Here is a 10,656-nt window from a genome sequence, read left to right as displayed (position 1 = left end):
ATTAGATTTAATCATCGATGCGTATCGAAGAAAAATTTGTTTTATCGTATTTAAATATACCGTCTTTATATTTGTAAATTGTAATAATAGAATAATGAAATAATGTAATGTAGATGTTTGTAAGTAGGTAGGATGATCCGATTTCATTATTCAAATCAAATTTCATCATTACATACCTACAAACTGATAAATATGTCTTGAACTAGTTACGTGGATGTGTCTTGTCGATTTTCCTGAAACAGTACACTGTATAGATTCCTGACATTGTCCATAACTTAAATAACTTAACCTTTGTAATTAGATCAATCTGAAAGTCGCATAGAATACTTGTTATTAAAGAAGTCATCAATAGAAAATATCAACTTTATAACCCTGAAATGATACTGTAACATTAATACGGTAATAAAGAAAATGCTGAAAGACATACGAAAAATACCAAATTATTTAAGAATAATTTCTTTAGTTAACATTATTTTTTATGTATAACGAAGTTTAGTATAAAAAATAATACAGCATTTAAATGATTTTTTTCTAGTGAAACTTAATAAAATAACAACTTATTATTAAAAAAAAAATAAATATTAAAGAAACTTACTGTTACATGCGGTACATTTAACTGTACTACAATTTTGAACTAACACAGGGAGTCATTTGTACAACTATTGACCATAATCAATTTTAACATTCACAAATATGCAAACATAAATGCTGAAAATAAATAAACTTTAAATAGTTGATACAAGAATTATCCAATTGATATATTTAATTCATTTTAAAAATATCAACTGTTTAATTCTCAGTGCTTCGCTTGATCAGAGATGTAGCGTCATTCGCCATACTTATTTTCAGTGAAGGCGGTATTGGGTGTGTCATAATGAAGATTATGTATATAATTTTGGTGTTTGTCTTTTTACAAGCAGGTAAATTATTAAATGACATGCACGTACTACTTTGTGCGTACCAGAAATTCTATACAGTTACAAATTTATGTTTGATTTGAACATAAATCAACGAAGCGAAACACTGATGAATATTTTATGTTGTTTGATGTTTACCAAAATTTTCTTTGCACTACAATTGTAATTGTAGTAATGTGATACTTGTTTATGGTCGCACAATGAATTACACTTTGTTTTACATTTACAATTTAGCTTTTGTTGCATTATTAAAATAAAACATATTGACAGAAAGTTTTATCATTTTTCAGTTAGTGGACAACGTACACCAACCATATCTCATATAACTCAAGAACAAATTAAAGATATTGGAGAGAGTGTTGAATTTCGTTGCTCTGTTCAATATGCACAAGATTTCCCAGTTATTTGGATAAAAATTAATAAAGATAGCGCGAATGATCAGTTACCTCTTTCGCATGGTAGTTCATTAATCATAACAGACACTAGATTTGCTCTCAAACACGACGAGGCAACATCTACCTTTATATTACAGGTGATTTAGATCGTATGATTAATATATACAATAACTTCAATTTTATTTATATAAATAAATAATATGAATATATTTTAGGTAAAAGACATACAAGAAACTGATGCTGGATTTTATCAATGCAAAGTTTTAATATCCTTAAATAATTATGTAACTGCAAATGTTGAACTGCAAGTTCGCAGACCACCTGTTATTAGTGATAATTCTACTAGATCTCTTGTAGTTAGCGAAGGACAACCTGTGCAACTTGACTGTTATGCAGGTGGATTTCCTTCGCCTAGAATCTCATGGCGTAGAGAAAACAATGCTATTTTACCAACTGGTGGATCGATCTATCGGTGGGTAATTTATATATTTTATTATCGTATGCTTGTTTGAGTTTTCTGTTAAAATGAAATTGTTACAGTGGGAATACATTGAAGATTTCGGCAATTCGTAAAGAAGATCGCGGAACGTATTATTGCGTTGCCGAAAATGGAGTAGGACGGGGTGCTAGACGTAACATTAACGTGGAAGTTGAATTCGCACCTGTGATCACGGCACCCAGGCCACGACTTGGTCAAGCTTTACAATACGATATGGATTTGGAATGTCACGTAGAAGCTTATCCTCCACCAGCTATCATATGGTTAAAGGATGATGTTCAATTGTCGAATAACCAGCATTATAGCATATCACACTTTGCAACTGCAGATCAGTATACTGATACAACCATCAGGGTGATAACAGTTGAAAAGAGACAATACGGAGAATATGTTTGCAGAGCTGCTAATAAATTAGGAACTGCAGAAACAACGGTCGAACTGTTTGGTATGTATTCTGAAACATGTACAAGTATGTTTGTTTATATAATGTAATACTAAAAATAATGACTTCATTTTTCAATCATAATGCTAGTTGCAGAACATTGTAGATAAATGTGTATGTATTTATGGATTGTGCATGATGATGTTTATTATACTTCTACAGTTCTATGTAATTTCGATGTAAACATTTAGTAATTTATATGAAATTTAATTTGCATTTATAAGCAACAATTTTATTATCTCTATTTTATTTCGGCTGTTTTATTGGTTTTTTGAGTTAAGTAGTTAGCATGTTCTAGATGTTCCTTATTTTTTTTGCGCAGAAACATCTGTCCCTGTGTGTCCACCAGCTTGTGGTCAAGCTATTTATTATGGGGCTGGAGTAGAACGAGTTTCTTCAGGACTTTTGGTAGTCTTAGTTTTATTTATTACGGTTGCTCTGAGGTATGTTGTTTTAAAAATATTTTTTCGCTGCTTCTTATTTCAAGTTTTATAATTTATCTAGATCATAGGGTGATCCGGTACCGTTTGTAAATCGATATCGTAATTTTGCAGAAATTTCCACTCCAAATATTAATTATCCCGGACTTCAGTGGGCAACAGCAAGTCGATGCAGCTCGTCCAAATGGTTGCTGTTATTACTATGGTTTACCATTTTTCATAAATACTATACATAATATTATATTATACATACGTAAATCTAGGGGCCTGATTTGTTTTTGACACTTTCTAGATAATTATTTTTGTAGTTATTTACAAACGAAATTAATTGACGATTAGCGAATATAACGAAATTCTTAGGGGCCAGCAATATAATGCATGTTGGCAAGGTACAAACTTACATTCCAGATAAAGTACATACACTGAGTTCCATCGGAATTGTCGCAGTGAATGTGTTAGTGCGCCAACCTCACTGCGACAACTTCGATGGAACTCAGTTATGCCTAGTTAAAAAGAAGAAAATTAATATTACCGAGTATCAATAGTTTGATATATATATATATATATAGATATGTATATTATATAATCTTTTTCATATATCAGTGCAACTGATAAACACGAACGACGTGATTGATAATAATGTTACGAATATATTATATATAAGTATATACATATAACGATGCAGCCTTCCAGACAGTTCTGGTAGGAGCTCAAAAGTGCAGCAATACAATTTAAATACTTGTTAATGCTCTATTAGAAGAATTCGAAATAATATTAATAATAACGATACTCTATAGCTACCCTGTTATGTAAAGTTCGGCAAACGAGAAGGGAAAAATGAAATTAATGTACATGTTAGTGTATCTCGATCACGATGCGAAGCATGTAATTTGTTTTAGATCTAGATTTAATGGTTATATATTGTAGATGAAATTATTTATACGATCTGAACTAGAATATTTTATATCGTGTGTTATTAAGCGCATAGACTGCATACTCATAACAGGGATCTTTTGTCGTCTCGTCGAGACAAACATGCGGTACTATAAGCACAGAGGAACCTAGAATCTCAAGTATGTAAGATTTTTTATGACCTTTTTACGAGTTTGCAATTTTATATTTACCTTTAGACTAATATGGATTTTAATAAATGAAAATTTCAAGTACCACCAAATCTTGTGATATTCAATCAGTTCCCCTTTTAGAATTATACGATAATTCAATCAATGTATAAATTTTATTTTATTATTTCTTTAACAATCGTTTGATAATCTTATTGTAATTTGAAAACAGCTTTACTGATTTCACCTCGCTTCAATGCTTCCAGTGCTTTAGGGTATTCGGATAAAGAATAAGTCTTAATGCATAGCTTATCGTAATTAAGATACGTATCGGCCATTGCTTGCAATAAAGCAATCCCTTTATGGAATGTAAACGGATTTATGTTTACGCCTACAATCTTCAACTCCTTCATGTAAATCTGTTGAGAAAGAACGAAATTTTAAGCCATTCGATATCCGGCTGCCTGCGATTCCTCGGCAATGACTTACTTCTGGATAAATAATGACTCAAGTATCTGGAATAATGACGTTACAGTTATGAGTAAGTTACCTGGAATGGCTCGATTGTCAATTTTGCTTTAGGACTAGCCACACCGAACACGCAGAGGCGACCACCGCGATTTAACAAAGGTACAGCCGCTTCCATGGCTGGACCTGAACCGCTACAGTCCACAACCAAGTCGAATCCACTTTTTAATTCTGCTGGACTTTTTACACCGTAGTCCAAGCCTGAAATATCATCGTCATTTTTATTTTCCAATTTTGCATTGTCAGTCGACCAGGATGTCTCCTCTTTCATTTTAACTTCAACATTTCTCAAATATTAGAATTCTGATTACCAAGTTTCTTCACCGCGCTTCGCCGCTTTTCTTGGGGCTCGCTGACCGTGACGGTTTTCCGAAGACCGTGCAAATGCAACAGACAAGACCACAAAAGGCCAATTATCCCAGCGCCGAGTACGAGAACGTTAAGACCCACGTTCACGGGATTGATCTTGTCCCATCCGTGAGCCAAACAGGAGAGTGGCTCGGTAAGGGCAGCTTGTGCCATTCCAACCCCCTCGGGCAATAGATAAACCTGACCGAGAGTAAGACAAAGTAAAAAAAAAAAGAAAGAAAGAAGTAGCAAAAGATTCTCCGAAGGTTTCGAAGGGACGATCGAGAAGTTCACGAATCTCCAACAGGTACGAACCTGACCTTCCGGAACGATAGCGTGGGTGGACCATCCGCCATCTCTGAAGATTCCAACGGTATTGTTTATACCGCCGTTGTCGCAGAAATGATAATCTCCAACGCGACAATAGTCGCAGAGATTACAACCACTGTTGGGATCAACCACCACCTTCTGACCAACTTTCAGATTTTGCACCGCGGAACCAACCGCGTCGATCGTGCCGGAAAATTCGTGGCCGAGGGTGAGAAGTCCTTCCTTCTTGCACGGGAACGTTCCCTGAAACGAATTTCATTTTCCAACGATATTCGATGCGATTTTCTCTCCTCATGCCTATGTTATATTCGAATCGATGCAACGCGGCTGCAGGGAGGCTAACGCGTGATCGATAAAATGCATCGCGTACGAGCGATATCGTGTTCGGCGAATATTTATCAACGAGAACGTTGCATCACGGGGCCACTCCGATGAAAATACTTTACGTGTACGTGTCAAGGAATTATGCAACATTCTCGTGGCCCCAGCACGCGTTTCAAAGTCACGTAACCTCGGATAAAACAGAGGTTTCTTTGTAAAACATGCGAAGAGAAACAAAGATTACGGTCCGCCTTACGGCGCGATATTAGATAGTGAGATTGATACACGCGCATCGCGGTGAATAGAGAAATTTGGAAATTTCTTTAAAAGGAGAGATAATCTAGCAAAACCGAACGATTTTAAATTTTCGTAAAATTAAAAATAAATTTCCAATATTTTGTTCGATAACGAACGAATATAAATGACCCACGTCTAATATATGAAGATCGGTCCCACAGATCCCAGAATAGGCAACCCTGACACGAACTTCATTGGGCGCCGGCACAGGAACTTCCGCCCTCCGCAACGCGAGCGTTTTCTTCGTAACATCGAAACTTAAAAATTCCATCGCGGCTCGCGTTGCTAACGACAGTACTACACTAAACCGTAACCGCGTCTCTATCAAACATTTATATCCCAGTTGCGACATTAATGTTTATATATGTTGGTGCCGTGCGCCGATATTAATCACGAAACGTACTCGAACGAGCTTTTTGTCGGCCCCTCGAGCCAACCATAATAGTCGAAGAAGAATTTGAATATTTGGCGACAGATGGTCTAAGTACACGACAATTGAATAAGTGTTTAAATCGAATATCAGGGACGAGATAGATAATGATTCGTTTTAGTGATGTGACTTTGGGTAATGATTTGACATTTACAATTTTAAATTGTAAATTTTCCTGTTTCTACTCGCAGATTTTGATCAAATACGAATTTTCATATCTCCGATCGTTAATTGTTAAATATTCCAAAATATCATTGATAGCTTGTCAGAAATTATCAGACACCTTATCCGAATACGTAATCCTTTAATAACTACAATCATTTGAATATTGTTTCAAAAATTTTACTAGAACCTAGAATTTTTCTGCTTACGTTATTATCAGATTGCGTAGACGTATAAAAATATCATTATCAATGCAAAATAATTTGTAGAATTCAACTTGGAACGAGAGATAATAAACCTTGAAAAGCTGAAAGTCATTCGCCACGTGTATTAGTTCTGTGCGCTCCGAGACGCCAGCTCTTAGAAAATTTAGTTAAAGAAATGTTCTTTTGCGAGGGACAACAATAGAAAGATCCTCCAAGGATGCAACCTTTGAACGATATCGTGATTTGTAGTCTTCCTACCTGAAACGACACCTGAACCACTCGAACAGAGAAAAACTGTTCGAACAGGTTGATATACGATTCATGGTGTAAATTTCACTCGACAATTGACTTCGTTAACAGCGAAAGCCTCAAAAGCCTGGTTGACACTAATACCTTGAATGGGTTTGGAAAATCCACACCTGTACAAGGATGACTCGTCACCCTGTGTCAAAAATTGTATCCTCTTTTTATTTGAATACAGTTCGACACACACGTAGGCTGTTAAAAAATTAACGAGAATAGATTGTCTGTAAATTTTTAACAGTTAAAAGATGTACAAAATTAAAATTGCAAAATAATATTCGCGAATTTGTGTTCGCCGTTCTTGTTACGCTCCTGTGTCAAGAGGTTCGGTGTAATTTACAACCGGATGGTTATAAATCATTGTTGTGGAAAGCGATCCTCAGGCATCGCGTTACAATGTAAACCTGCTGTCAAAGGATCGTAACTGAGACCCTTCGAAACCCTTCGATTATCTTTGACACTTTTCTTCGAATTTTTTGTTCGGGGATCCCTGAGGTGCAGCGACGCGAAAGCACCCTGTGTTCAACCCTTGTGCGGATAACACCGGTCGAAGCTTCGATATTCTAAATTTGTATTTCAAAAACATAAATGTAGATGTAACGATGAAAATATAAAAAAATTCTCTAAAGAAATATAGAAACATAGAAATATCGACTTATTTGTCAATTTTTTGTCGTTAAAAAATAGACCAAAGTGCATCTGTTTAACACTAACGAACAACTTTGGACCTGACATAATTTTATTTACTCTTCCAACGTCATGGAATATTAAATTAAATATAGCAATGCTGACATGTAATTAAAATTCACGTTGCTTTATTAATATATAATTAAATACAAATACACCGTCGTTGGTAAGTTGCGCGGAACTTGCTCTATTAATAAGCAAATTAATAAAACAGCTTGTTACGAATTCTTGAATATGAATAATAAAACAAAAATAAATTGTCAGATGTGAAAAATGATCTATTGTTAATGAGTTAGAAAATATAAAATATTTGATAACGAATGTTAGGACTGGACGGGGTGGAGGAAGGTGAATTTTTTTTGCAGGCGCTGCAACGTGTATGCGGAAAATTCATTCATAGCCGGTAGAATGGCTCGGGATGAACGAGCGTCCTTCGATTCACGAGAAATTTCGGGTCAACGGGACGGAGCTGGGATAGCTGGCTGTACCGGGAACCGGAAATGAGGTCGGGAATGACGTCATCGCGTTCAGTGGCGTTCATTCAACCCCTGGGAATAAACTGGGTCACCGGGCCAACTCACCCCTTCCCTTGATTGGGTTTGTGAAAACGGTTACTCTGCTCGAGAAACGCATGCATTCACCGGATCGTTCGATCGATTCACCGGAACCTATTTAAGATCGCACAATAGAACGTTCGATTATCGATTGATTATCAGGACACTGATTAAGGGAACAACTGATTATATTATCAGAATATTGATTAAGGAAACGATGGAATACCAGAAGTTCAATTAACATTCGATTATCTCGCACTATTGTAAAATCATCGACTATAAATGAATTTGTTTCGAAATCAATTCCACCCTCGAAGCCGGAATTCGAATAAATTTCCAGAAATTTCCGCGTCGAAATAAAAGATTTATGTAACCGATGTTTGTCACTTGTATCGCGTAAATGGGTTTCGAGCTGCTGTTAATAACTTATGTAACCACGCTTTTTTTTCTAATTCTGTTTAGACGATCATCAAAGAGCGTTTGCTTATAGGGGTTAATACAACGAGCGGAGCAAAAATAGACGCGTGCAATCCTGGACGCAGTCCGAGACGCGAAGGCGTCTAAATGGCGAAAAGATGAATCGCAGAAACAGATGTTGGCCAAACGGAAGTGAGGAAAAAGGAACGGCAGACAGGAAGGTGTGGGCGTTAGCTGAGATTCGATCGGTCAGAGAAGAACAGGTGTCGCTCGAATGTCCGGTTATTGTTCGACTCTTCTTTTGATTCGTTCGAACAAACTTAGTTTCCCTTTTTTTCCCGCCCACATTCGTCTGTACGAGATAAGTTATCTGATATTATGATCTTCATTTCCGTAAATAGTATTATATCTGGAGGATCTATTTTGTTATAAGCGAAATTTCACAGCAAATAATGTTTTTATTTTTTTAATTTTTCAAATGTAGCTGCAAATAACATTGCAATGATTACTGTGAAATGTTTTCATTTATTAAGGTTTCCAAGTGTTGCCAAGAAAAATTGCAACGATTCATCACCAGGAGTAGTGCCATTACTTTTTTCTCGAGACTCTTTCCGAAATTACTTGTATGGGATCTAAAAGCTGCCTAAAAAATTAATATGTAATACCTCTAAAGAGTTCACCGCAACGTGTACATACGTGTTTCGTTAGATGTGTGAAAAGAGTTTCGGCAACTGTATCCGCAAGTTTTATTCACGTTCGTGTAAAAGGGCGAAACAGCGGTTCGTCTTTTGAAAATCCGAAACCCCTGTAAGCCGGAAACGTGCGACCTCTTTCCTTTCCTGCGGAAAAGGGGTTCGAAGGACGAGGGTTGTAAGAATAGAAATCAAACATTTTCTTGGAAGAAACGTTCCGGCGCATATCGTTTTGAAATATTACGCTTCGAACTCCTTATTCAAGAATGAAGAAATAAATTTTCGAATTGACAAACAATATGAAATATATACTGTCGGTCCATTCGGTTTTGTTGTTACATATAATTATCACCACTGATAACGACGAAATCATACGTCGTACATTCACTTTCGCAATACCTAAGATTATTAACCCCGATGAAAAAATAATTTTAACCTTCGCTTATCAGGCTGCGACTTTCAATACAAGCTGACGAAACATTTTTCATACGATTACGATTAAATCGAGTAGTGTAACTTCTTTTCCTTAGGGAAACTTATTTTGTTGTACATGACAAGATACATGAAAATATATTTTAATCTCTCGAAAGGCAAAGGAAGCGGAATATTTCCACGACCAAAACAATTCTTTGACCCGAATGCTTTGATCCCACGATAAACCTGTTAATCTCACCGAAACTGTCGAAACGATCGTCTGGTCTCGTTCTATCACGAATACGCTTGAATATGTTCCTTATTCAAGGCGGTCGTGTTTAGCGAGCCTAGACTCTATTTTTACGGCATCCAAGGATGCTGAAAGGGATGCATTATACGAGGATGACCCAGTTACGAGGTGGCAGCACGAGGTGGTGAGTTCCTGGGTGAACCGTTCGTTGAATGGTCTCCGTCGACGTCACTATTCGCGAACTAGGTCGACATAGAATTTCCGTGTCCCCCCTCTTTCGCGAATGTGTTGTAGCGAGACCTTTCCTCGCGAAACCGGGAAATCTGCATGTCACGGAAACCGCAGTCGAGCCGAACGTTTCCGCGGGTGATCGAATAAACGAAAAATAACGAAACGATCTAGCAAATCCGATCGAGAATCATGAGAAGAGGTTGTGCTTAGAAGTGTGCACAAAGTCCTTTCATAGGATCCGTTGTCACGCGAAACGTTTCAAAGCTTATAAAAGAATTCCGACATGAATGAACCCATCGACATTGATGCTCTCGAAATAGGTCACGTTCCATCCGTTCTTTGTGCTGTATTTCGTTTTGATAAACGAAAGAACCAGAGGAGAAACGAGTATACACACAAAACCGTACACCGAATAATGGACGGGGTTTGTTTTAGTTAGAGAGGAGGTAAGAAATTTATTTTTAAGTAGGAAAAAATAGAAAGAAAATTTGGAACATTTAATTATTTCTGAAACCAACGACGCATCATATGCGTCATGGAAAATAATGAATTTTCTGAAAAGCTATTGGAGACATAAAATTATATAAACGTAAAATAACAAGAAAGATAATATAAATAGAAATAATCTAACGATAAGAGGTCAACGTGGAATCACGTAAATAAGAAGATTGTATAATTGGTCGAAGATGATATTTATCGTCGAGTTTTCACGAGAAAGAGTCGTTTCTGAAA

At 36.4% G+C, this 10,656-nt stretch overlaps 2 protein-coding genes across 2 annotated transcripts; one reads left to right on the top strand and one right to left on the bottom strand.

Moving 5' to 3' along the window:
* The first annotated feature begins 874 nt into the window (after positions 1 to 874).
* On the top strand, positions 875 to 3,032 carry LOC114883017 (lachesin). The gene is made up of 6 exons (XM_046289276.1): positions 875 to 920; positions 1,208 to 1,449; positions 1,528 to 1,784; positions 1,853 to 2,256; positions 2,576 to 2,696; positions 3,002 to 3,032. Exons 1-6 carry the CDS (start codon positions 875 to 877, stop codon positions 3,030 to 3,032), a joined length of 1,101 nt encoding a protein of 366 aa, XP_046145232.1.
* Positions 3,033 to 3,916: 884 nt separating this feature from the next.
* Positions 3,917 to 5,911, bottom strand: LOC114883016 (sorbitol dehydrogenase-like). Its single transcript, XM_029200307.2, has 5 exons — positions 5,712 to 5,911; positions 4,946 to 5,203; positions 4,594 to 4,831; positions 4,305 to 4,483; positions 3,917 to 4,173 (listed from the first exon to the last, which is right to left on the bottom strand). Exons 1-5 carry the CDS (start codon positions 5,847 to 5,849, stop codon positions 3,967 to 3,969), a joined length of 1,020 nt encoding a protein of 339 aa, XP_029056140.1. The 5' UTR covers positions 5,850 to 5,911; the 3' UTR covers positions 3,917 to 3,966.
* Positions 5,912 to 10,656: the final 4,745 nt, after the last annotated feature.

Source organism: Osmia bicornis, chromosome 2, assembly GCF_907164935.1.
Source record: "Osmia bicornis bicornis chromosome 2, iOsmBic2.1, whole genome shotgun sequence".
NCBI classification, from domain to species: domain Eukaryota; kingdom Metazoa; phylum Arthropoda; class Insecta; order Hymenoptera; family Megachilidae; genus Osmia; species Osmia bicornis.
This window is presented reverse-complemented; position numbering and strand designations above follow the sequence as displayed.